This window comes from Corvus hawaiiensis, chromosome 25, assembly GCF_020740725.1.
Source record: "Corvus hawaiiensis isolate bCorHaw1 chromosome 25, bCorHaw1.pri.cur, whole genome shotgun sequence".
Lineage (NCBI taxonomy): Eukaryota > Metazoa > Chordata > Aves > Passeriformes > Corvidae > Corvus > Corvus hawaiiensis.
The window spans coordinates 2,995,386-3,022,681 of record NC_063237.1 but is presented as its reverse complement, the minus strand read 5'-3'; the positions used below and the strand labels follow the sequence as shown (position 1 = coordinate 3,022,681).

Genomic DNA, 27,296 nt, shown 5'->3' with positions numbered 1-27,296 from the left:
ATTCCCACGTCCTTTCCTCCCCGCTCGCCTGTGCGGATCAGCAGAGTGCTGAAACACTGATCTGCACGTGAGGCTGGGAGGGAAGGATGCAGGGAATGAGTCCTGTGCATCATCATGCCTCAGTGTCCCTTCATGAGGGAGCTCTGTCCAGCCTCCCCCAACCCACTGAGTCTTCAGGGAGGGTGAGTGCAGGCCCTGCCACAGCCACCTCGGTGCTGCCGGGGCAGGAGGCAGCAAGCAGGGCTTGGAGCAGTGCTGGAGCCCAAATTGCTTTTTGGAGAGCTCAATTTCACGCCGGGAGTGGAGCTGTGGCACCGTGGGGAATTGAGGAGCCACGCTTGTCAGGGAGGAGATGCGCTGAACTTTGGAGCTGGCTTGTTTATTTTGTCTGTGTATTTATGAGCGGGGGTGTGTATAAATATTGCTCGCCCGTGCCAGACGATGCTGGTGTCGTGCTTCGTGCGGGTGCAAAGCTTGACCTGGCACTTCCCAGCTGGAATGATGCATATTTATTAGCGAGGCAATGGGTGGGAACGGCTCCCTTGCTCGCTGGCATGGCAGACACCAGCTCAGCAGAACTGGGGTTATTGTTATTAAAATAAATAAAAGCAAAAGCAGCTCGGCCACCACCGCGTCTCCCGTGCTGACTTCACGATGGAGCCAACTTCTCATAGGGGTTCATGAGAAGGTGCTCTTGGGAAGCTCCTGGCTGCATAGGGATTGACTCTGTAAAGTCCAGGTGCCAGAGCACATCCCCTGCCTCAGTTTCCCCATCAATAGCAGTGACATACTGAAGGGATGTAAGTCTCAGCCTGGCAGGGGAGTGCAAAATGCTCCCTTCATTAATAAACACAAAGCGCTTTGATATTTTTAGATGGAAGTGCCACGTATTGTATAATATTACTGTACCTCGTTTGACTTCTTTTTCGATTGCAAGCCCCCTCTTGATCCCGTTACCTGCAGTAACAGTTATCTGGCTATATTTTATCATCTGAATATTTCAATTAAATTACTTTAAGGGGAAAAAAAAAAGCAGCAGCCTAAGCTGAAGTTGGAAATGATCACTGTATCACTCCAACTTTCCTCCATTCCCAGAAGGTTAATTGAAAGGCAGCCATCTTGGTGACGTTTAGACAAATGAGGATAATTATGTGTTCTCCAGCTCTTTGAGAGGTTAATTGCTTAGATGTACGAAGACTTGAAGAACAAAGAAGGAATAAATCAGAAGCAGGACTATGATCTGATAATGTAATTTGGGATATTCACGTGCAACTCAAACAAATAAACCCCCTAATTGCATGCAGTTGTTCGGCCCCGTGGGGTTACCGAGATCAGGTTCCTGGTTCTCGGGGATGCTCGGAGAGGGGGGTACCAACAGGACAGGTCTTCATCTGGCTTGTGCCCAGGAGTGTCTGTTGTCATCTCACACTGATGACAACTTCTTTATCTGGCACTGGAGATGACTTCTTCATCTCCATGGAGCTGTCACCTGGCTCCTTAGTGCCTGAAGCATCCAACCCTCATCCCGGCAGAGCAGTGGTGGGTGGAAATCAGATGGGTCAGGGAGGTGCAGGAGCAGCAAGCAAAGGATTTCCTCTGGTGGGTTATTTTATTTTGCCTAATTGCTGGTGAAATTCTTGCAAATTGGCAATTATATTCCTGAGCTGATGGCTCACCCAGGTCGTTTACACATCTCGTGTTTGGCAGGAGCGCTTTACGGTGTTCGCCATGAAATACGGCTTCACTCTCCAGCGGCAGAATTTCCCTCTTTTTAGAGGTTATTAATTCTGTCTGCAAGGATTTTGCACCTAAATCTTGTGGTGGCACAGTTGTGAAGGTACCTGATTTTTTTTCCTTTTAATTCATCCTGGTGGAGCAGTCTGGGCGTTGGTTTGTCTTTGTCCTCTTGGAATGGGATCGGCTGGGCACTGGGAGTGACTTCCAGGTGGGATGGGTGTGGAAGGAGTGAGCTGATCTCCCCTTTGGCTTTCCTTGCCCGCTGGCACCGCAGTGAGTGGCGCAGTGTGGAGCCAAGACCTTGGAAAGCTGGAGCTTTTATGGAAGTCTCGGGGTTGTGTGGAACATCAAGCTGTCCAGCCAGGATCAAATACTGCTTCATCTTCCAGCCATGAGGCTCAGAAAAACGGTGCTGTTTTTCTCCACTGAAAGCTTGAGTGTAAAACATCTTCATCCAGCATCTTCTTTCCTTCTCTGTTCTGTCTCTGGGGAAGTTGGAATTGATTTCAAATGAGCAAATGCCTCCCCACCCCTAACATGTGAGGAGCCATGAGCCTCAGCCTCTGAAGCACTACCGAGAGGTTTTTCTGTCGATCTGTCTGGAATTGCAGTTTAATTCCCTGCGTTTGCTCCCGTATCGTGCATTAAGATACAGCGAGTTTATCCAGCAGTCCAGCTGTTTTGAAGATAATTACTACAGAACTCAACCTGATGTAAAATAATCCTCCTGGGCAAGCAGCCAAGAGCTTGAGACTTATCCTCCAAAGACTGAAACCTCTCCATTACCTTTAAGAGCCACAGAGATAGCGGTGGGCATCTCGTGACAAATATATTTTTGGTGGTAATCAACAGCAGGATGTGAGAAGAGATTTGCTTTCCACCCTGACTCTTGGGGAGGGTGGTGTGGCCAGATAGACCGACCGAGAGTGAGGCCCACGTGCGATGGAGACATGGCTGGCTTTCCTTCCAAAGGGCCCTACCTGCTGCTGTTAACCCCAGGAACCCCTTTTGGGGTGATAACACCATCCCCTTGCTGCATTGCCCCCCTGTCCTGCACTGGGGTGGCTTCAGACCAATTTTCCCTCCTTGCAATGCAGGGACAAGTGTCCGATGATTTTGCTCCAGACGCTTCTCTCGCGGTCCAGGTTTTAATCAGCCTGCCAGCATCCTTTCTTCTTTTGCAACTGTGGGATGCTGCCAGAGCCACAGCCGCATCCTCCTGGGTTGAAAGTGTCCCCCTTATCCATCTGAAATGGAGACGGTCACCAGTCCCCTCAGGATGGCTGAATCAGAGTGGTCGGAGCCCCGTGTTGCCGTGCGCTAATTACCGCCACAGAACTGCGTGTCCAGCTGTGACAGCCAAAGTTATTCCTCTCTCTCCATGCCTGGGCAGGTGAATGAAAAAACTTGGCAAAAAAAGCAATGACAAGGAAAAAGCCCAACCCCACAATCCCAGCACAGGCGTGGAGGACTTGAGGTTCTCAACTGCTCAGCTCTGCTAGTGATGATCTCAGTGTTTTCTTTGCTGCTTTTGATGAAGAACACTGGAAATCAGCCGGTTGCAGGTGCTGTATTGTGTGAGATTAGTGCTGATTTAGGCAGGGTGCGGGTGCTGATTGAGCAGGGGGCTCTGCTGATGCCGGCATGCCAAGGGCAGGGGGATCTCCAGATTGTGTCCCTTAATCAGCACCTTGAAGGGTGCTGATGCCATTGGCAGGTGTCTCTCCCTGGGTTTTTCCCTGCTGAGATGTGGGGCAGGGCTTGGTGTAGGGAGAGGGGGATTTGCCTTTGCTGGTGAGAAAACAGCTCTCTGTGCGTGTTTCCTAGGACAGGTACCGATGCCTTCATGCTAAACGCTGCTGGATGGTGACCATCTTTTTTGGAGAGGAGCTGGGAAGATGTCCCAGCCTTCTTCAAACCACGGGATGGCCCAGGGACCATGGGGAAGTTGGAAATCAGTGCCTGGCTGTGTGAGGGAGAGAGTGTAACCATTACGGTACAATTTTGGGCAAGGAAAGATGCTTTGCTGCACTTCTTCCAATTTCTGTGGTTTTCCTGGCCTGGCTGCCCCTGCTCGGTGCCTTCATTTTCATCTCTGTCTTTGGGAGATGAGGTGTGGCCGCCAGCATCGACTGACTCTGATGGAAGCATTTACGTGCCACCTGCTCTATAAACATTCCCATTGATTTGCTCTGTCCAAAGGCCTCCCGCTTTATTTCTTTTGCTGCCACCTCATATTTCGTTATGAAGATTTCTCCTGAGCTAATAACAGCTGTTGGCTGTTGGGGCTTAGGCTGGTGCCTTCTGACCTTCCCTACCACGCGGGGGGAGCATCCCGACACGTGGACATGGATATTGATGCATTGTTGTGTCAGAAATAAGGGAAAGTCAGGTGGGAGCTGGGAGAAGCGTACCTGAGCACGTGACCTCATCCAGCCCCCCTTCCCCTTGCTGATGATGTTGTCAGGGTGACATGTGTCCCTGCAAGCTGGAAGTAAAAGCAATGAGGAGTGAAAGAAGGGCCTTACGAACTGAAGGGAAAGCCTGGCTCGCTTTAACAGAGCTGACTGTTTCTGGATTTGCTCATTGTGGAGCATTAATTCAGAAAATCCCGTGAATGGCTTTGGGGAGAAGATGTGATCCGTCAGTGGGGGCACCATGCAGCAGCTCACCTTGCTGGGCATCCCTTCCCTCTTCAAATTGCAATTGCTTTCTAAGCTGCCTGCAGCACAGCTCTGCCTGTATCAGCTTTAGGATCACTCTGTGCCTCCTGCAGTGGTCCCAGGTCCACCCCTGACTCCAGGGGGCTCAGACCCCCCTCCCTGAATTAATGTCAGCTCAAGCTTGGCAGTGACCTGGCACCAGGCTCAGCCTTTGCATGCTCTGGGTTGTCACAGAGGCCACCCAAAGCCCTGTGAATGCTGGGTGCAGAGCAGACAGTGTTTTGTGTGGCATGGACCCCTCAGGGACTGCATAGTGAGCGTTGTCTTGACTTCTGATGCCTCGCGCAGACGGCTCCCGCCCTCCTCATCATCTTGTTATCATTCTAATGTCTGGGAGCTGCAGTCATGGACCAAAACACCATTAAACTATCTGAAATGGAGCAACTCGACAGCCTCTGCCCTCACAGGCTTATTATCTTTGCAGATGGATATTTTATATTTAGCGGTGTCTAATGTATCAATTTGGGCTTTGATTTTTCAGTGGGAGCAGCTTCTATTCTGGTGCCTGGTGGTGGGCAAACTGCCACTGCAGGGGAACCACCAGGGACAAACCCTCCCTGGCAAGCCCTGAGCCTCTGGAGAGGGCAGAAGGGTCCCATAGCCCTCAGAGGGCTTTGGGGAGGGGATTGTTGGCAGGGAACAGGTTTTCCAGTGGTCTGGAGCGTGTTTGAACAGCACTGGGAGGGCTTGGGGAATTGGAGCAGTAGCAATGGGGCCAGGCAATTAATTAAACTTGCAGAGAGTGAGAGCTGGTGGCGAGTGGCTTTGCAGGAGGCAGTGGCTGAGTGGTGTACGGTGGGGAGGGAGGAATGTTATGGAGAAAAGAAGAAATGTTTAGGCTGGCCAAGCTCTTGTACATCCCACGCTCCTTGTTTTCCCACAGCGGGCATGGGTGTGGTTATGGATTGGGACTTGCTGAGTGGTTGGTGAGAGCTGGATGGGAGCTGGCCATGCTGGGTGATGCTGTATGGTGCATCCCGAGTGCCCTCTGTCCTCGGGGTGCTGGGATGATGTGGGGATGGCATGGAGCTGTGCCCTCTGTCCTCAGGGTGCTGGTATGGTGTGGGGATGGCGTGGAGCTGTGTCCTCTGTCCTCGGGGTGCTGGGATGGTGTGGAGATGGCGTGGAGCTGTGTCCTCTGTCCTCAGGGTGCTGGGATGGCGTGGAGCTGTGCCTCCATCCTTGGGGTGCTGGGATGGTGTGGGGATGGCATGGACCTGTGCCTCCATCCTTGGGGTGCTGGGATGGTGTGGGGATGGCATGGACCTGTGCCTCCATCCTCGGGGTGCTGGGATGGTGTGGGGATGGCATGGAGCTGTGTCCTCTGTCCTCAGGCTGCTGGGATGGTGTGGAAACGGTGTGGAGCTGTGCACTCCACATCCAGGCACCAGGATGAATGGGAGAGAGGGGGAGAAGGGACACTGTGGGTGCCTCAGAGAGGAGACAGAGTGCCAGTGGACAGGATCATGACTAAAGACAAAGTGCCTTGTGCCCTCCACCCCCAGAATAAATAACATGGATGGCAGTCACGGAAGCCCAGGTGGGGCAGTCCTGCCCTTGGGAACTGCCGTGTGAGACCCGCCGTCACACAGCGCAGATGCCATTGTCCCTGCAGATAATGTGGCGGGTTACATTGTTGGGAGAGGATTAGAGGAGCTGCTGTGTTTTGAAGGCCTGCTTCTCATTTGTATCTTGAACGAAGTGGGAGCACAGCCAGGTTCTGTTCTTTTGTGTTTACTTCTGAGGAAATGTGTTTATTTCCGATGATTACAAATAAATCTCCTCTGCCTTTGCTCCAGCCACCCAGAATAAAAAACATCCGGCGCCCCTTAACTGTGGAGCTGGGGCTAATATTGGAAGTGAAGGAGAAATCCCATTAGGCATCTCTGGCAAATGTGATTAACAATTTCTTCTCAAAGACAAGGGTGTTCATTCTGCCCCTGTGACAGGTATTTTTGGTTGGAGGCTTCCCAGGGTGAAGCATCACCTGGTCGCTGTCGAGGGGCTTCGCTCCTGATCCGGGTGAGCTATTTTAGCCACTGAAATCTGGGTCAGCCGGCAAGTTTGCAACTGGTTTTGGCATCTCCATTTGTCATCCTGACGAGACATGTTACCTACAGGAGAGAGAAGCAATTTGGGGTTGAAGGGCCATAGAGGAGTTTAAAAGTAGAGCACTGTTGATTTGAACAAGGAAACAGGAGGAGTTTGAATCCTAGAATCACCAAATATCCTCGGCTGGAAGGGACACACAAGGATCATTAAGTCCATGTCCTGGCTCTGCATCGGACAGCCCCAAAAATCCTACCATGTGTCCAAAAGGGTTTGTACAACAAATTTGGGTTGATCCATTCCCCCAGCCTCTCAGCACGGACAGGGACCGGTGGTCTTGGCTCTTCAGGTACAAACACGTCCCCTGGATGTCTCAGGAAGTGCATCAACATTTTGGGCTCCCATGCATCCCATTCCTCAGAATATTTTGCACCCATGGAGAGGGTTTTGCAAGACTTCTTTTATGCTTCCAACTCTTTGTGTGTTATTTATCCCTCCAAATTACTGCCAGAAAACTTGTGCTGACCCTGGACGCAGTATTTTCTTCACCATGGGGAAGGTGTTGAGGGCAGCCCCAGGCTTCTCCCTCGTGTTCAGCCAAGTCAGCAGTGCAGGAAAGGTCTGTGATGTGGCAGGGGATGAAGGTGGAGGGTGTTACGGCTCATCCCACACGTAGGAGAGGCACTGTCAGTGTCATTGATGGGGCTGGGAAGGAGCCTGCTGTGGGAGAGATGTGGGGTGTCTCTTAATAGGTGCAGGAGGAGGGAGACGGTCACTGTGTGCCACTGAACACAAAGAGCACGTCAGCGGAGTTATCTGTATTGTTGACACTAAGTGAAATAATTCCACGGCAAACTTCAAAATTAGCATTTAAGAATGAGGAATAGGGGCAATTAGAGGGGAAGCAGCGCAGCATCGGTGCCCCCAGCTCCCACCCTCATGCATCTTCTCATGCTGCCGTGTTCAGGTTCATCACCCTCGTCTCTGGTGGAGCGCTGGGATCCCTACAGCAGCTCTTGTCCTCCCGCAGAGTGAGGGGATCAATGTGGGTCTCAGGGGATGAAGCCTTCGAAAGCCCACATGTATCATTGTGAGTGCTGTGGGGGCCGGAGCTCCAGCAAAACCCAGCATCCAAAGCTCCCCAGCCACTCTGACGGAGAGCAACAGTGGTTGGAGGCAGCTGAAGGGTTGCAGATGGTGAAAAGTCTCTGCTCAAAGGCAATGAGGGTGTGAGTGGGATGCAGAGATGGAGGAGCTGATGGGACGGGTCACGTTGCACAAAGAAGGGATGCGTGGGGTAGCTGGGATGCAGCGTGCGCTGCGGGCTGATGATATCATTCTCGAGATATTCCCTCTGCCTTGCTGATGGGCTTTCTCCAGGTGAACAGCAGAGCCAGGATGAGTTTATTTCCCTCCCACGTGACAGGTTCTTTATTGTCTTTTGTCCCTTCTGGACTCGTAAGGCAGTTTCTGGAGATGGATACGGTGCCTTCAGGAAACTGTTAATGGGAGTTTGTCTTTGGTTTTAATTAGATCCCTTCAAGGGAAAACCTCCTGGCCTGCTTTATTATCCAGCTTTGTCAGAGCTTGTCTGCTTTATCTAAACACTTTGCAGAAGTCTCTTTACCTGTTTGCTTACTGGAGACATTATCATAATCCTGGTCAATTGGAAATGGGGAGCAAAGACGGCTCAGCAGACAAGTGAGCGCCGTCAGCTTAGCAGCTAATGGAGATCGCTTTCCCAGACAGGTAAAGAAGCTGATGAGGTGCTCCTTGTGCCAGGATATCTGTCGGTATTCTCTTTGTAGTGCCAATTGCCAGGGCATGGGAAAACTGGCAGTGGGAAGGTGAGATCAGCAGAGAAGGTGTCCCCAGGAATGCCATGTGTTCTGTGCCAGCTGGTGGATGGGCTTTTCTGCTGGTGGTGGTTCTGACACGTTCCCAGGAGGTGCAGGAGGGCTGGTTTTTTGCAGGAGGGTTGTCTGGTCGTCTGTAGCTGCAGGGGATGGTCTGGGCTCCGGTGGATAGGAGCATGATGCTGCACAAAGCCGAAGGCACTTGGTCCTAAATTAGCTGTTGAGTGGCAGCAACTGAAGAGTGAGCTGGAGGGATGGGAAGGAGGAGCCTTTGCCTCCTTGCTCTTACCATGGGTTTGTTACAGAGATCTCCAAGCTGCTGCTGCCTGCTTGTTCCAAGTGGTTTTGAGGACAGTACCTGTCACCAGCACCACGGACAAGAGAGGGTGATGCTGTCCTTGCCCTCCCTCCTGTGAGCGTGTCCACCTGGGACATCCCTGAGTGCTTGTGCGGGTGCAGCTCTGAGATGTAAATGTGAGCTGTAAATGCAGAATGAACCACCCCAGTTCTCAGGTATCCTGCACTGGCCCCAGACCTCCTTGGGAAGGATATTCCACATGTGCCAGCCGAAGCTGGGCAGCAACAGCCAAACGTACTCAGCGGTGGCACGAGCGTCTCACCCCTGTCACTTCAAACCCGAGTCCTTGTGCTTCACCCCTAATGAGGGGACCCGAGAGTGCCTCGCAGGGCTGTAGTCTGGATATTTATATGAGCGCAGACATGCAAGTTGTCTGTTTTACATATTGCTGCCCTGATTTTTCAGTGCACGCAATGAATAATTTACAGAAGCCGTGTGTAAGTATCTCTTTATTATTCATTATAATGAAGTGAGACAGCAGTAATAGTCCACTAGACTGGAATCCCTCAGGGCCGAACTTAACTCGGCTGTGCTTAGCTCTCCCCCAGTTAATTTGAAGGAAGAGAGGGCTTGGCTTCCCGACAAGGACAATGCCGTCTGCCGGCACAAGGCTGCCTTGGTCCGGCAGAGCCGAGCTGGCGCCGGGGCATGTCTGACACCGAGCAGGCTCCCGGCGTGCCGGCAGTGCCGCGGTGGGCGTGGAGGGCCATCCGTCTTTCCCGGCGTCCGTACGTGATGTGGCTGGCAGAGACATACAGCTCCTGCAAGGGGAAAATTACTTGTTTGCAGGAGAATATATGGCACGTTCCTCTGAACCGAGCACCCGGGGGGACCCTCAAACATGCCAAGTATCGCCCCTTCCCTGCGCCCGATTAATAATCTCGATCGAGGTGACGCTCTGCAATCTCAGCAAGGGAGGCATATAACACCCCCGGAGCCTGGGCAGGAGAGGTGCTGTGATGGGGATGAGGACAGGAACAGCCTCCCAGCCCCTGTCTGAATTTACAGGCATGTGGAGAGGGACTCGCACGAGTTTCTTGATTGACTGTAGGTGCCTTTTCCTACAGTCCTGGCTGCACAAAGCTGTGGCAGCTCTGCCACTGCCAGCACTAGCTCACGTCTAGCTTGATTTTCCCGTTATTTTTTTCATGCCAAGTAAAAGCTTCCCTAGCCTGGTCCTCAGGTGGCAAAGGTGGAACTCCCAAGAGATACTGGGCTCTTAATTTAACCAAACACTCAGAGCTTTTGCTGCAGATGCCATGGTGGCAGCAGAGAAGGCCACAAGTAAATAGATGGAGAAGAAGCTATCAAGCAGAATGAAAAAGCCATGTTTTCCAGGAACATTTTAATTCCCTTCCCCCCCATCCCATTCTTTGCCAAGTGTAACTCAGCGCCGTGGACCGGAGCTGCTGAGCTCCTGCGTGTCTCAGAGCGGGGAGGGTGGGAGCCAGGCAGGAAATAAATAATGGAAACGACCGCGTTGTGTTTTCAAGGCACTTGTAGGATTTACAGCTGCTTATCCAAATGTTCCCTTGCCTTCCCCGTGTGCTGGCTTGGCCGTCTCCAGCTGTTTCTCTTCTTCCCCTCTCCCCGTGCATGTGCCATGGCCCCTGTCCCTGGCAGTGGGGGTGTTTATCACCCCGGGGATGGCTTGAGGGCTGTACAGACAAGCTGAACTGTCAGCACATTTTACAGCTTCATCTGGAATTCTCAGTGCACAGCGAAGGCGAGGGGGGCTGTGGAGGTGCGTGAGAAGGGTGATAGAGATGGTCTGGCTGGCTTGCAGAGTCAAACAATGGGAATTTTGTCTGTGGCTCCCCAGCTGTGTGTAAAAGGAAAAGAGAGGTTTTATTTCAGGAGAACCCACTGTTTGTATGAAATCTCACGTGATGGGGGGATGTGGAAACAGGGAAGCACAGCACCATCTCCATGCTGGCAGTGCTGGGCAGCCACACTCCCATCCTGCTCCCATCCCCTTTTGGGACCCAGGATGCTCTCTGTGTGTCCCATTCCAGGTGTTTGACCCTCTGTGTGTCCCCTCCAGGTGTACTGTGGATGACCGGGTCACGCGGGTAGCGTGGCTGAACCGCAGCACCATCCTGTATGCCGGCAATGACAAGTGGTCTATAGACAACCGCGTGGTCATCCTGTCCAACACCAAAACCCAGTACAGCATCAAGATACACAACGTGGACATATATGATGAGGGCCCCTACACCTGCTCCGTGCAGACAGACAATCACCCCAAGACCTCACGCGTCCATCTCATCGTGCAAGGTAGGTCTGAACGTGCCTCGTGCTGTTGCTGGATGGTTTGATCTGGAAGGCTGCCTGGACTTGGGAAGGGTTTGGAGACCCTCTTGGTAGTGGAGTTGGAGCCAGCATTAGTTGCTTCAGGCATTGCAGGGCATGGTGTGGACAAGTGCCCACCATGCCAGGGAGGAGATGAACGGGCATTGTCTCAGCCTCACTGTGCTGTACAGTCATCACATGGGGCAGAGGACACCTGAGAACTGACAGTGGGGCTGCTGATCTCTTCCTTATTCCCCCTTTGCCTGTCCCTGCTGTGAACTGGACCTGTCTCCACAGCTTGGAACCATGTTGCTCAGCTTGGTCCGTCAGGGGTTTGTTAGGAAGGTTCTTCAGAAGAGCCAAAAGCAGCATGCTGCCAGGCACAGAGGAGAAGCAGATCCCAACAGCACAGGGTCCATGGTTTTGGGGGAGAGGTCAAAAAGTCACTGTGTGGCCATGAAGGACTTTTGGCACCGGGCTTCACAGGCAAGTGTATCAATATAGCAGATGCTGTTGGGTTGCAAAGCAGCATCTTGAGGATGTTCTGATGAGGGGGTGCAGGTGCTGGCAGATCAGAGGGGCCAGTAGCACTCAGATAGATGCTGCCTCCATATTCTTGTGGCTTTGCACCAGCTACTGGCTTTTGTCCGGTCTCTAGATTAATTTTTCAGAGTTAGTGTTAGTTCAGGTTAGATAAAGATAATGAAAGTTTCCTAATCCTCTTAAAGAAGATTTATTTGGCTGAGTAGAAAGCTCTCGGAATACAATAAAGCGTGTATAAAACCAGGACCTAATCTTTCCTTTAATTTCAAACAGCTGATGGGTATTGATTTTGCAATGAGCAAATCTGAAAACTTTCTCAGCCTCGCCATGTCTCCGAGAAGCCCCCAACAGAGTTATGCATGTATTTATGTACCCTTCTCGTTGGCAGGAGGCAGGGGTTGATTGTGGTCACCTATCCAACAGGTTTTCCTCCCTGGTGGCTGTGGGAGTGTGTTGGGAAACCTTGGATTGTGTGCACCAGGCTGTGGGGAAGAAGGGGAGTGTTCACCTCGGGAAGAGGGGAGTGGAGATCACTGGAAGCATCCCTCCATCCCCTTTTTCGGAGCTGTCCCTCTCCCCCTTTTGAGTTGTATGCGAGCTGTCCATCTGTGAGCTTTAATCTGTTTATCCTGTCTGCTCTCTAATCGTGCTAATCCATCCAGTCAACACCGGTGAAGTATCTGAGTGCTTTGCACCTAATGAAGTCGGGTGAATGACGGCGATGCTCAGCACCCGCCGCCCTCACCCCTTTTTCAGGGTGATGCAGGCACTTGCCAGGCTTGGGCAGGTGAAGGTGGGAGAGAGTTTGTGTCCAGAGTGACTGTCCGGTGGTGAGGCATTCCTAACTGTGCTGGGGAAAGTTTTTTCCTGGTGTGAGCAAGTCCTGTTGAATTGCTCCCACCGCAGCGATGACTCTGGTTCTCAGCAGTGTCGCTTCTCCACAGCTGGAGGGAAGCCTGAGAGGAACTGGGGGTGCAGGCACAGGTCAAGTGGTCTGTGCTGAGCAGAGTCTGTACTTCCCTTCCAATCTGTTCAGCTCAAACCACACGGTTTGCCTAAGCTGGGTTGCTGAGAAAATCCATCTGTAGGTGCCTTTGATGGTGGTGATGAGAGAGGCAAATCCTCCTGTGCTCTGTTCCTGGTCCAGCCTGAGGAAGAGAAGGTTGTATGGAGCCTTCCAGTATCTGAAGGAGCCTAAAAGGAAGTCGGAGAAGGACCCTTCATCAGGAGCTGTAGTTAAAAGGAGTAATGGGTTCAAACTGAAAGGGGAAATTTAGGCTTGATGTAAAGAAGAAATTCCTCCCTGTGAGGGTGCTGAGGGCCTGGCACAGGGTGCCCAGAGAAGATGTGGATGCCTCATCCCTGGAAGTGTTCAAGGTCAGGTTGGATAGGGTTTGGAGCAACCTGGCCTAGTGGAAGGTGTCCCTGCCCATGGCAGGGTGTTGGAACAAGATGAGCTTTAAGGTCGCTTCTAACCCAAGCCATTCTACCATTCAGCTCCACTGCAGTTCCTTGGTGGCTAAATTGTGGTTTCTGTGATGGTGAATCACAGTCCTTAGCTCAGAGCTGAAAGGAAAGGAGGGATTTTCCAAAGATGGATTTTGTTCTGGGTCTTACTGCAAGCAGAGCACACACTTTACAGGGATGGGAGCAAAGCCCTGTTTCTGGCCTCGGAAATGAAGTTTAGGTCTGTCCTCTGTTTGTTGCCCTCACTGTGCCAGCGGGATGAGAAACAAGCAGTAATGACCAGTTAGCAGCTATATTCAGGTCAATTAATTTCTATTTGTATTTTGCAAAACTATAAGTTGGCCGGAGAGAGTATTGATTCTTTGTTCCCGTGTTCATTTGGGTTTTAATTGTGCTACTGCAGGGCCTGGCCTTCCCTCCCAGCAACCCAGCAATAAATCTGCCAGGGAATCGCCGTCAACAGTAAATGTGTCTCTTAGTAGCACTATTAATATGTCTCTTGCATTGGTTCATTGCAAGAGCTGTTAACAGGGTTTATAAGAGCGTAGATGGCAGGAAGCCAGAGGGTTTTTTTTTGTCTCCCTTTTCCTCTTTTTGTCAGGAGCTGCCTCGTGATGAAGGGATGGATGCTTTCAGAGACATGCATGATGCTTTTGGCACGCTGGTGTGTTCTGGGGAGAATTCGGGATGCAGAGAGAACAGGCATTTAAGCTCATATAAGTAGGAGATGAACCACCTCATCCTCCTCTTGTCATAAAGGCTGGAGTGGAGCTGAAGGGGGGGTGGACCTTGGTGAGCCCTCCTGCCTCTCTGGGGTGAGCACTGTGAAAGCCACTTCTCAAAAGGGGGAGAGGGAGTGAGAGCTCCTGGGAGGTGCAGGCTTGCAAGGAGGAGCTGGGAGACCTTAATGGCATCGTGCTGCAGGATGGTTTTGGTGTGAGGAGTGTGTTAGACTGTAGGCAGGATGCAGCCCTGCCTTCATGGCTTGGGCTGCTTCAGGGTGTACTTCAGTCTGAAACATGGAGCTCAGGGTCAGTGTTTTGGTGGAGGCTGTGAGCTTGGGATCCCATCTGGTGGAGATTTTGGTGGTAAACCTTGGTACTGGGCCATCCTTACCTAACAGATGGATTTGGTATTCCTCAGGTGTCCTCTGTTTCTGATTCATTTAGAGGACCCTTCCCTGTACTGCCTAATCCTACTCGCCACAGATTTTCACTGAAGCCTGTCCCAGCGGTTGGCATTGCTACTGTTGTTTCTGGTTGGCACAATCCATTTCCCATCTTGGTGTTCGCTGCTTTCCTTGTCCAGGTTTGGAAGGACCATGGCCTTCATTTACAGGCTGTGGTTGCGTGGTGTGTTATTCAAATGCACCTAAGGATGCTGTCCTGGAGCTGGTCCTGTGTCTCACCCACTGCCTCTCAAAGCAGACCTAGCTTCTCAGTGAGTGTTTCAAAACCAAACAGAGTCTTTTATTTTTCCCTCGTGATAACAACTGGCTCCTTAAGGCTTTCAAATGGCCACCCCTCCCCCACAAGCCATCCCCATTGAGATCTTTTTCTTCAAAGGGAAAAGACTGGATGAAAAGGAGCAACCAGGCCCCTATCTCAACCTTCCTTTCTCCCTGAAGAGGCAGAGGATGGGCAGGAGAGTGAAAATGGCCAAATGTAGGCGATGCAGGGGCAATGTGGCAGTGAATTCAGAGCCAAAGCAGCCCATCGAAAATCTGGAAGGAATAGCAAAGATTGAAGAAGGAAGCAACTGGAAGGGGAATAAAAACAAAAAAAAAAGGATGAGAAGAAAAGCCCAGAGACCCTGAAACAAAGGAAAGAGAGAAGGAAATGTGCGCACACAGAAAAGCACCAGAGCATCAAAAGGGCAGGAGGCAGCAAAGGGGAGAAATGAAAGAGTAATGAAGGAGTGAGGGCAGGGAGAGGGGGAAGGCCTGGAAGGAGGAAGAGTTGGACTGGCAGGCAGAAAACAGCACACACCGCCCAGACAGGAGCAACCGCTGTCCCTAAAGTGCCTGCCATGATGTGCTGCCCCGAAATCCGGATGGGAAAACGGGAAAGGGACAGGATGGGGTACACCCAGACAGCATCCTCAGGCTCCCATTCTCAAAGCTGCTTGAAATTGGTGAAAAGGAGCCATCAGGATGTGCCACAGGGACCAGCAGCATCAGATGATTAATTACTGCAAAAAAACAAAACTGGGGAAGAGGAGGAAGAACTGGCGAAGTTGTTTCCCCATTATACTTCCAAACAGAAAGAACGTTTTAGCTTGCGCACAAATAGCTCCCTGGGAAGCACTCTCACTTCCTAATTGTTCATAAATTTACTGACAGGTGGTTACACAGTAGGTATAACACTGTGAGTTTCGGTTTTTATTGCTTTCCCTGTCTCAGTGTGAAAACTTGGAGGAAAAGGATGTGCTGCGAGCAGTCGGGTGAGTCCGCCTGGCAAAGGGTGCTCGGTGCCTCTATTTCATTTTTGACGTGTTCCATCCCATAAAAGGATGCCACAGAGAGTGTTTTACTGGGGGAAGGCTGTGAAAAGAGGGTGTTCAAGACACAGCAAAGGGAAAGGGAAAATATTCCCAAAATGCAGTGCCTGTAGAAAAAGTGAGGCCATGACACGCCGCTCGCTTGGCAGGGAAATTTGACAAAAATCATTTTGTAGACCAAACTGTAGCTTTTAGAAGTGTTTAATCCATTATCTCAATAAAATCACCTCTGATGAGCCTCTCAGACTGGGCTGCCACCAGGAAGGTTAGATCAGAGATGATCGTCATCGCTGCTGAGAAGCCACCGATGTCACCTCATTGCCCCAGTCACCTCCCCCGTGGGAACACTGAGGTGCATTTGCACTGGGTTACTCTGTGTGTCCTTTCAGGTGTCTCCTGCACCCCAAAAGCAGTGAGCTGGAGAGAGGGAAAACATCCATTTCCATCTGCCAGCCAGGAGCTGGCTCTCAGGGGCCCTGTTTAAGGACATCAGCCCCAAACAGGAGCTGTTCTAGGGAAGGTCTCGTATTGCTGGTGCCTTCAGCAGACACACATGGACTGGAGGAGGCCCCGGTGCCACCCCGCTGTGCTTCTCATCAGCAAAGGAGATGGAAAGCACAGGCAAAATGTGAGCTTTCAGCATATTTGCCTCCTTTGTGCTGACTTTCTGTACGCTAATGAGACCTTGCACGGTGACACCTCTGACAGCCCCATCCTGCCTGTGCCGGGGAGGCTTGTGCAGAGCTGGAGATGCCTGGGGCTATAGGCAGCTGGGGTGCTGTGAAGGGAGGCAGTGTCATCTCCTGCAGGCATCCGACCCCTGCTAGGGTGACAGTCCCCCTCCCTGCCGGTGACAGCATCACCTGTCACAGGACACAGCTGGACACTGCAGCTGGAGAGCTGAGGGAGCTGCATGAACACTGCACCTCCCCAAAATCGGAGGTATGTGAGAGGGGATGGAAAGCAAGGTGCCAGGGCAGCACCACAACGTTCTGTAGGTGTGACGGTGTCCAGGGAGGCTTCAGAACTCTGAAGATGAGCTGTCCCTCTCTACTGTCCCTATGGGGACCTGTCCCCCAAGTCAAGGTGGACAAGTGGCTGTTGCCTGGCGGTTTGAGGAGCTCAGAGGTATCCATCCCTCATCTCCCCTTACCAGCAGTGTAGGAAGAGGTCTCTTTTAATGGATTAGGAGCTAATGATGTGGAGGAGGGACATCAGTTGCATGTGTCAGCTGCAGTGCTCATGCAGGCTCTCTGCTCCGAGGCGTGCAGCAGTAATGATCTGGCAGCTAAAAATAATCCAGGGCCACGGCAGCGAGTGCCTCCGGTAGGGATCGGCGCTCTGGAGCGGCCGGGGGATGAGTCAGCCTGCACGCGGTCATGTGCGTCAGCGGTGTGTGTAGTCACTGATCACGCAGCGATTCCCGAGGTGCTGTTTCTTCCCGCACGGTTTAGTAGGGAAGGGGCGTCCCCACCGGCAATGACCATCCCTCCTCACGCTTGAGTGTCCAGTAGTGGCTCACCAGGTTCGAGCTTTCCCTTTGCTTTTGTCCCCAGATGGGACAACAAGTGCAAAGCCATCACTGGTGCCCAGAGCAGATGGCGGGATGGAGCATACTGGGGAGAGTCCCACAGATACCCCGAGTATTGCACGTAGCATCACAGAACACAGTAGCGTCACCAAGGTGTGATCCACGGCCAGCCCCACAGGGCCCAGTCTGGGAAGGGAGGGCAGGGATGGCACCTCACAGTTCCCATGGGTGGTGGCAGACACTGGCATGAGCCCAGACCCCACGGAGAGCGTGGATGGGCTCATCAGGCAGTTCAGGTCTCGAGTGGTAAAGGAAGGAGATAAATCACGGGCTTATTGTTATTGAATTTAGTGGCATTGCTTTCACATTCAATTTCTCTCGCCAGCTTTCCGAACAAACAAGAAATTACAGTGCAAATGTATTTTTTGGCTTACCAAACCTTATGCATTAACTTCCCTGTGATTAATATTACGCAGGGTTGACGAAATCCTCTGTGCGCTGCTCGTCGCTCCGGTGAGACCGCGCCGCTCGTCGCTTCCCCAGGATTTATTCTGTATTCAATTTGCTTGTAGTTCTAGACTTCTACGAGGAAGGACTATGGATAAAAGGGGATAGAGATGGTGTTCTGCCCTATTTTTCTGACTGCAGCTGTGTAGGGCAGAGGGAGAGAACTGTAGAGAACCAGAGGTAATTCAGGGAAAGGATGCTGTCACCAGGTAAAGGACTAGGAACAACACCTGCAGTCATGCTGGAGGGCCACAAGGCATTAGCAGGGCTGCCTGACCTGGGAGGGGGGGGCCAAGAGGGATCTATGGGGCATGGGAGAGCCTTTGGACTCCACGCCCAGCACCGATCCCAAGCTGTCACCACCTTGAGACACGGCAGCTTTGGTGGGTTGTGCTTGTCAGGGCAGCCATGCCTTGGCCATCCCTGTCCCATGATATTGACAGGGCGTGGCTGCAGGTTGCTTTTATCCACACAGTCATGTTTGTCACCAAACTCGCCCTTCCTGCATCCCTTAGTGGCCCCAGTTTCCACCCACTCCTCCCATAGGATTAAATCCTCCCATGGCAAAGCCAGTGTGTCCTTGAGACGCCATCCTTGACAGCCCAGTCAGTGGGATCTATAAAAATGTAATCAAGGTCCTTCGATGTCCTTCTCCAAGTCCTGGTAACCTCGTAGGCAACGATCGCAGTCACGGGTATCGAGCTGCCCAGTGGGGTCCCTGTGCTGTCCATGGGTGTCCCTCCACTGCCCTGCCAGCTCACAGGGACATCCCTGATTGGATTAGGGCAGGCAGTGGAAGCACAGCCGTGCTTCCCTGGCCTCTGGATGTTCGGGAAATGCAGTTCCTCACTGTGAGACCTGCTGGCATGTCTGTGTCAGCATCCTTTCCTAAGGGAAGGGCTTTCAGGCTGATGTGTGGTTTTGTGTGGCTTGGGGTTTTCCGAATGGGAGCACTGGGGCTGTAGTGGTTATGGGTAGTGGTAATTTTTTCCACTGGAATGGAAGTATTTCTGTGCCCAGGAGAGGGACAGGCTCACATCTGTGCGCAGAGCACCAGTTTCTGCATCTCAATTTGTACTTGTGGTTTGGGACTCAGGGGACAGGAAAGGGATGTCAGCCTTGAACTGGAGGTGGCTGGGAGGGTGAAGATAGAACTACGACCATAATTCTGCTGATGCTCTGCATCACACGCCATTGCTCTAGTCCAGCTCCACAGCACCTGTAGGCAAGAGCACGCAAGGAGGAGACAGCCTGCCATCTGGAGCAGGGGTGGCATCCCAAGGTCTCAGCATCCACTAATGATGCTGCTGTCATCTCAGACCAAAGCTGCTCACGAGGAGGGCTGGTTTGCAAGCTCATGAGCAGATGAACAATGCCCAGTTGTGGGAAGCCTTGTCCTGGATGTTCCAGTAGTTTTCAGATGTTCCTGGTACCAGTTTGAGGTGCTGTTATTGGAGGGGAGAGGTGCAAGGATTCTGGTAATAGGGGTTGGTGTCATCTTGTCTGAGTGAGGAAGGGCCATTCGCAGCCTTCCTGCAGCTCATTGTGGCTGCTCTGTCGGAGTTGGCCGGCTCTGCTCCGAGCGTTAACTACATTTTCTAGCAGTTGCCGGCACACACTTTTCATTTTTGGATTGCTGCTTTCCCCTGAAGGACTCAGACAATCTCCCTCTGCTATAACAGACTGTACTTCTATATTAATGTGTCAAGTTGCTGGGAAATTTACTGCTTTGCAGAACCCATAGGGCTGCAGAGCCCGCGCCGCATCTTTGCCATGGCTCCATCCTGCTGTGCCGCCTCTGCCGCACACTCCCTGGGGGTGTGAGAAGAGCTTCCTCGGGGGTGTGAGCAGAGCCAGGCAGCCACACTTTCCCTTGCAGGCAGTGCTGGTGTTGGCCACAGTGGTTTTCAGGTGATTATCCTTGAATCCCAGCACTGTGGGAGAGCCCTGGGTACAAGTATTGGGCATCTGATGCCACTAGACCTGAAGTCTCAGCATGTTGTGTGCTTGAGGAGGGGGCACAGGGCATCCTTTCTGGCACTGTAGGTTGGTGTTTTGTTTGGGGAGGGTTGTTAAATACAGCCTCATCTACTCCCTAGGGCGCAGACCCTTTAGGGGCTTATGTCCGACAGCCCAGAGCGCCAGGAAGCGGCATTGGCAAGCGAGCTTTAATTGCTTTTTGCCGTGGCTGGGGATATTTATGGGTACAGAGATTGCCAAGTTATTTATTAGATGGAGTATCTGGGGATAGAGTAATATAAATCACCCTGGCCGGTATTGAAGGAGCAGACGCTCAGTAATTTAAACAGCTTTAATAAATATGCTAAAATATGAGCCTTGTCGCAGGCCATAACGAGAGCTGGTTATCGGGGTCTTGGCCACGGAGCAGGGGCTGGCACAGTGAGTGGACCCCTCCATGCCCCGTATCCATGGTTGGCTCCAGTCCAAGATACTGGTTTGGAGACACGGAATTGGTGACTGGACAGGGCAATGGAGTGGACACCAGCGTCACGTGATGCGACAAGTCTCATGGCTGGGGCCTCCCAGTAGGGCCTGGCAAGCTGGTGTGTTGATGGTGTCTTTGGTGGCCTTTATGTCTTGTAGTGCCCCCCCAGATTGTCAACATCTCGTCGGACATCACCGTGAACGAGGGCAGCAGCGTGACCCTCATGTGCCTGGCCTTTGGGAGACCGGAGCCCACTGTCACGTGGCGGCACCTCTCCGGGAAAGGTGAGCCTTTGCTTGGTGGATGAACCTCCTGGGTCTGAGGAGGGGTTGTCCTGGCCTGTATGGGATGGATGGATGTCCCCCTAGAGGCAGTCAGGGTGGCATTAAGGTGACTCACAGTCAGGGGTGCTGACCTGTTGGTGTGCCCTGGGACAGGGCTGAGGATGCTTGTCAAGGGCTGTCTCAAGCTTCCTGGGTGGAAGATACGTCAGACGCGTCAGGGCAGGGGCACGGGGGAGTTCCTGGTGTGGGTGTCCATGGGTGACGGTACCACACGTTCAGTACATCCCCTAGGGCAGACCTTTGTGAGTGAGGACGAGTACCTGGAGATCACAGGCATCACACGGGAGCAGTCCGGGGAGTACGAGTGCAGCGCCGTCAACGACGTGGCCGTCCCGGACGTGCGGAAAGTCAAAGTTACTGTCAACTGTGAGTGCAAGGGATGGGGGAATGGTGCTGGGGTGGCTGCACAGGGCCCAGTGTGACACAGCACAACGTCTCCACAGACCCGCCATTCATCTCCAACGCCAAGAACACGGGCGCCTCGGTGGGCCAGAAGGGCATCCTGCAGTGCGAGGCTTCGGCCGTCCCCGTGGCAGAGTTTCAGTGGTTCAAGGAGGACACCAGGTGAGGGGCTGCAGAGGCGGTGGAGGATGGGGGGCAGCCACAGTCTTGGGGTGACGAGGTGAGGAGGCAGAGGGGGGTGACAGTGCCTGAGGGTATTATGTGGAAGAAGGCTTTTGGTGGGTGCTCAACTAAGGGCTAAGAACTCCTTTTGGTGGGTGCTCAACTAAGGGCTGAGGAAATCCCAGAGTTGTTTCTCCCAGGGGTGGTGGCTGTGGGACACGTGGATCAGGCTGGGTTATGGGATGGAGAATGGGATGAAGAGTTTGTCTTCAAAACTGGGATGCGCAAGTCCAGTGGGGGAACATGAGGGTGTATACTGGTGTTGGCTGGTGTGGAGCAAAGGAGTGCTCAGGGAGGGAGGGACAAGATACATCCCAGAGCCCCAGCCCTGTTCTCCCAGCACCTCTACCCGCATTTCTCCACAGGTTAGCGAACGGGCTGGAGGGTGTGCGGATCGAGAGCAAGGGCCGCCTGTCCACGCTGACCTTCTTCAACGTCTCAGAGAAGGACTACGGCAACTACACGTGCGTGGCCACGAACAAGCTGGGCAACACCAACGCCAGCATCATCCTCTATGGTAGGTGCCAGTTTTTTGCAGTATGATGAGGTGACAAAGAGGAATAAGAGAAGGAGGGTGAAGAGGAGGCATTTGGAGAGGAAGAGGATGAAGAGGAGGAGGAGGATGAAGAGGAGTTTGAAGAGCACAGTGAAGAGGAGGAGGAGGAGGATGAAGAGAAAGAGGATGGCAGACGGCCAGTGGTGGAGCAATGGAGCAGAGCTGGCCGTATTTGGTGTTCCTGGTCCATCGAGGTGCCAAACAGCACAAACCCCGAGCAGTGAGGTCCTGCCAGAGGATGCTCAGAGGATGAGATCTGTATCAGCCCGACAGTGGGTGCACAGCACAGTTGGCCAACAGCCGGTTGAGCCCTGGTGTTGCTGGAGCACAGGGGTGAGGAGGGAGCCTGGCACAGGTGAGAATGCGCTCCGGGTGCATGGTGTGGGGTTTTCCCTTGTTTGCTACTGGCAGGACTGCCAGCAGGGATCACATTATGCTGGCAATAGCAGGACGGGTGACATTCAGGTCACCAGGGCAGGAAGGTGCTTGAGGAATGGTGTCATCAAGGACAGCTGTCACTGAGGAAGGTGCTGTGTACCTGTGGCCTGTCCCTTTGGCATTCTGACAAGCTGAGAGGGCTGTCACGGTCCAAGGACAGCAGGAGCCTGCCTTTCCCCAGCAGGGCTCCAGCAGGAGGGAGAGGATGGAAGTCAGGCAGCAGGCTCAAGGAGACGTTGAGAGGGAGAAGAGTTTCCACACCAGTTTGGACTTTGGCAGCATCAGGGTGGAAAGTGGGAGCCTTGCACTGTGGTGGGGGCCTGGGGGGTGCTTGGTGATTTGGGGTGATGGGAGGGGCACATCTTTGGCTTTGGTTGTGGGGCTGGCTGGCCCATTCAGGTGTTTTCGGCTCCACTCTCTTCTGTTGGGCTCTGTAGGGTTGTGTTTGTGTCCGATGAGTGCCAGTCTGTGGAGTTTGGGTAGGGGCTGGTCCAGGCCTTTCTATTCTAACCAGTTCTCCTCTGCCCTGGCCTGATTTCTTCTCTTTGGGTCAAAGCTTTGGGTTTTGCTCCCTCTCCACTGTTCTGTTCTCTCGTGTTTTACCTTTTTGGTGAAGAAATCTTTCCCAATATCCAGTATAATGCAGTATTGTATAATAGACAATATATAATACAAATATAATATGTAATAGATTATTAATAATATATCAACAACATAAGTATATAGATATGACAATATATTATTCATAAATTACATTTAATAATAGTGTCTTGTTGACATATCATTATATATATATAGCTGTATATACATATATTGTTATAATATATATATTGTTCCTTATTATGTATTATGTATTATACTCACCGTATATAAATTATAATATATCTAATATACATCATTAGTTTTTATACAGTACAATATATAACTTACAATGTATATGAGGTATTATATATATATATATAAATGGTTTAGTGGTTTAGGGATTACCGTGGCAGTGCTGCATTGATGGTTGGATTTGATACTCTTAAACATCTCTTCCAATCCTGATGATTCTATGACTCTATAAAGTAAATATTATATTTATGATATTTAGTATATAAGTAAGTACATTAATTTTTCAATCCAGTTTTCCCAATATTAATTTTTTTCCATTTCCCTGTCCTGCTGACACTCTTACACTTGCTCTCTCTCTGATGTGAGACAAAATAACATCACCTAAGTCTTTCTTTTTTCCATGACTTGAAACCAGACTAAAGAAAAATTTCAGTGCAGGTGACTCCCTCTATTCAGAAGGGCCCTGGATTAGGGATTTTTGATTTTGTTCCATGCTATGGATACGTGCAGCTATCTCATGGTTATCTTTTATTTGACATCATCTGTTTCCAGGCATTTTTCCTTCTCTCAGCAGTTAATGTTGTTCTTTACACACCCCTCCCGTGACAGCACAGCAATCCTCTCACACCAGTTATTAATTGATGCCAACATGCAGAGAAAACAAAATTTCACCTTGTTTTAATAAATTAATCCCCCAGATCCAGCAGGCTGAAGTGAAGTACATTGGAGGTGATTCCATAGCTGGCAAAGCAGGGATATTAAAAATCAAACATCCATAAAAAGTGAGACCTAGGAGCCCAATCCTGTGGCCAAGTTTAACAAACTCTCCCTGCCTTGTAGCAACTCCATTACTGTTAGTAATGGTCTGGTCAGTGGAATACTAATATTCCTCTAATCCTTGTTTTGTATAAAAAGGAAGATTAGGAAAATATTTACTATTGAGACAGCAAGAAAAAGGCTTAGTAAGGAAAAGTAAAAAACTTAAAATGTTCTATTTGTTTTCATGTGGGTATTTACCTGCACCAACACTGAAGCTTAAATTTGTCTTTGAAGGGATATTGGCACATCCTTTGAATATTGCTGACCACTCTGAACACCTAAAGCTATTTTAATTTCATAACTTTTAATGGAGAAAAAGGCAAACATTCATATTCTATTCCCCCCCCCCGCCCCCCCCATCTTTCAAGTGTGTATTGAGTGGAACACACTGGAGCAGTGAGGAGCAGGCCATGGAGTGGGCTCAGGAAGGAATTTAAGCAGGTGGGATTCCATCCCTCCTCAAAGATTGCGCTTTTTTCATTTTGTGAACGTGTTGTGAAATTCAACAGCTTGTCAGTCAAAACTGCAGCTTCTTGGAAACACAGGGGAGAGCGGAAAAGATGGGCTCTGTGGAGAGCTTCTATTTGGGTACGTGCGTGGTGTTTCTTGGACAGTCTCTACCAGCCTTTGCCAAAGGGGAGAGCAGCACAAGTGGTTGGAAATCTGCTGATTTTTTTATTTAAAAATTTCATGTCTGGGTTCACTTTTTGATGAGAACATTGCATATTGTACTTGCTATTTATGTCTAGAGATAGGGGGGAAAAAAATCACCCAAACCTGCATCTTTACATCTCTTTCAAGTGCAGCGTGTTCCTCAGTCAACAAGAGAAATTCCCCCAAGCCCCAAACCAAACTGGGAGCTCTGGGACCTTTTATTGGCCCTTTCCATTGAAGAGCTATTGGAATAAAGAGAGATGTAGACGTTTTATAAAAGATGCCATCTGCATTTTTCTGATGCTCAGGGTCTCATTTCTAGTATGTAATCTCTGTGATTGATGATTGGGTGAGTTAACTGAATGTAAGTTAAAATACCAAGTGTTAGATGTGATTTAAACCAATTATTCTATGGAGAGATAAAATCTTTTCATGCTTTATTGTGCACTCTCTTAAGAATCAGCAGCTTCAGACTAAATACATAAAAGCAAGGGAAAGCAATTATGTCTTTAAGAATAAGAGCTCTGATTCAATATTTAAAGACTGCTTGACTTAAAACACTTAAAACACAAGTCATAGACTCACAGAATGGTTTGGCCTGGAAGGGACCTTAAAGCTCATCCAATTGCACCCCCGGCCATGGGCAGGGACACCTCCCACTGTCCCAGGTTGCTCCAAGCTCTGTCCAACCTGGCCTTGGGCACTTCCAGGGATCCAGGGGCAGCCACAGCTGCTCTGGGCACCCTGTGCCAGGGACTCACTATAAATTATTTGAGTTTTGCAAAAAGAGAATCAATGCAAAATGTATGCCAAAAAAAAAAAAAAAAAGAGGCAAGAAATAGCATGTTTGCCCCATTGCTGTGCAGTGTCTGTGATTTCAGCGATTTTCTGTGTTTATTTGTGCACACAAACCAGTAATCTGACAAACCTAGGAGATACTACGAGTGGAAATTAGTAAGGAGAGGAGAAGGAGGCAGTGCTGTATTCAGGGAATATAAATCTGAACCAGGTCTTTTGTACAGGAGAGAAAGTAATTACCCCACATCTATTTTTGTGCATTACAGGAACTTCGAAGGGCAGGTGAATCTGTCCAAATGCTCTTTTGTGTCTGCCACCGGCACTGCTTTTCAGGTCAAGGGAGCAGCTCACACCTCATTTCATCATTCTGCAAGTTCCCACCTGCCATTATTAATACCTCACAAAAAGTCTGAGGTATGTAAGCTCTGAAGTTGCTGCCAAAGAGTTCTGGGAATTGCAATCCTCAGCGTTCTTGTGCTTCAGGAATCTGTTGGTTGGCAGCTCAGGGCTCGGTGGTCACACCTTGCTGTGCCATGGCGCCACAGCCAGCCCGGCTGGAAGCAGTGGAGGGGACAGAACACTGTTGGGTGGGGAATTACAAAGGCTTCCATTCTCTCTGGTCAACAATAAAATGATTTTTTCCTGTTAATTGAGTGGATTATGCTGTGTGGATGTTCTGGGTGGGAGCAGGGCAGATGTCCAGCAGGTGGCTGGTGCTGGGGGATGGCTGTGCTGGTGCTCGGGGCCTTGTGGCTCTGGGTTGAGCCATCCCTCCCCTCAGCATCTTCTGCTCCAAGCACCCCTCAGGAAACAGCAACTCTCCTCTGGAGCCAGGCTGGGAGGGCTGGGAGTGGTCACCTGGAGGAGAGAAGGCTCCAGGGACATCTTAGAGCCCCTTCCAGGGCCTAAAGGGGCTCCAAGAGAGCTGGAGAGGGCTAAATCTTCAGATTAATTTATGTCATTGGGGTAATTTGAGGCCAGCTAATCATCATTTGCAGTTACTGTAAGCCATTTGGGTTACCTGGGGTCAAAGTCACTCTCTATAGAGTAGGACATGGTTCCTTTAGGTCTTTGGGTCAATCAATTAACATTTGTAGGTCTTTGAGGGTTACTAGAGGTCAAATATGTTCTATGCAGAGCACTTTGAGGTTACTATAGGTCATTACTGGAGGGCAACCAGTTACTATTTGGAGTTACTATAGGTCATTGGGGTTACTAGAGGTCATCGGAGGTTACTAGAGGTCAAACACTCTCTGCAGAGCACTTTGGGGGTTACTATGGGTCATTGGGGTTACTTGAGGTCAACCAGTTACTATTTGGGGTTACTCTAGGTCATTGGGGTTATTAGAGGTCAAACATGTTCTGTGCAGAGCACTTTGGGGTTACTATAGGTCATTACTGGAGGTCAACCGGTTACTATTTGGGGTTATTATAGGTCATTGGGGGTTACTAGAGGTCAAACTTGTTCAGTGCAGAGCACTTTGGGGGTTACTTGAGGTCAATCAGTTACTACTTGGGGTTACTAGAGGTCACTGGGGTTACTAGAGGTCAAACGTGTTCTGTGCAGAGCACTTTGAGGTTACTATAGGTCATTACTGGAGGTCAGCCAGTTACTATTTGGGGTTACTATAGGTCATTGGGAGTTACATGAGGTCAACCAGTGGCTTATCGGGGTTATTAGAGGTCATTGGGGTTACCAGAGGTCAAACTTGTTCAGTGCAGAGCACTTTGGGGGTTACTGTAGGTCATTGGGGGTTACTTGAGGTCAACCAGTGGCTTATTGGGGTTACTCTAGGTCATTGGGGTTACTCTAGGTCATTGGGGTTGCTAGAGGTCAAACTCGCTCTGTGCAGAGCATCTTTGGGGTTACTATGGGTCATTGGGGGTTACTTGAGGTCAACCAGTGGCTTTTTGGGGTTACTATAGATCATTGGGGTTACTAGAGGTCAAACATGTTCTGTGCAGAGCACTTTGGGGGTTACTATAGGTCATTGGGGGTTACTTGAGGTCAACCAGTGGCTTATTGGGGTTACTCTAGGTCATTGGGGTTACTAGAGGTCATTGGGGTTATTAGAGGGCAAACTTGTTCTGTGCAAAGCACTTTGAGGTTACTATAGGTCATTACTGGAGGTCAGCCAGTTACTATTTGGGGTTACTATAGGTCATTGGGGGTTACATGAGGTCAACCAGTGGCTTATCGGGGTTATTAGAGGTCATTGGG

At 50.7% G+C, this 27,296-nt stretch overlaps 1 protein-coding gene and 1 long non-coding RNA gene across 7 annotated transcripts in view; both read left to right on the top strand.

Annotated features, from left to right (window-relative positions):
- The window catches only part of LOC125338383 (opioid-binding protein/cell adhesion molecule homolog), a 295,496-nt gene that overhangs the window by 260,025 nt on the left and 8,175 nt on the right, over nucleotides 1–27,296 (top strand). For 4 of the 6 annotated variants that reach the window (XM_048329071.1, XM_048329074.1, XM_048329073.1 and 1 more), the window contains 5 exons: nucleotides 10,768–11,000; nucleotides 20,167–20,292; nucleotides 20,572–20,718; nucleotides 20,796–20,916; nucleotides 21,342–21,493. In XM_048329071.1, coding sequence (XP_048185028.1) covers nucleotides 10,768–11,000; nucleotides 20,167–20,292; nucleotides 20,572–20,718; nucleotides 20,796–20,916; nucleotides 21,342–21,493 — 779 coding nt within the window. The remainder of the gene's footprint in view (nucleotides 1–10,767; nucleotides 11,001–20,166; nucleotides 20,293–20,571; nucleotides 20,719–20,795; nucleotides 20,917–21,341; nucleotides 21,494–27,296) is intronic. The other 2 variants (XM_048329072.1, XM_048329070.1) reach the window with 1 other exon arrangement.
- LOC125338385 lies at nucleotides 21,588–25,724 on the top strand. Its single transcript, XR_007208269.1, has 2 exons — nucleotides 21,588–21,887; nucleotides 25,342–25,724. It is a non-coding gene; the product is annotated as an uncharacterized LOC125338385 (long non-coding RNA).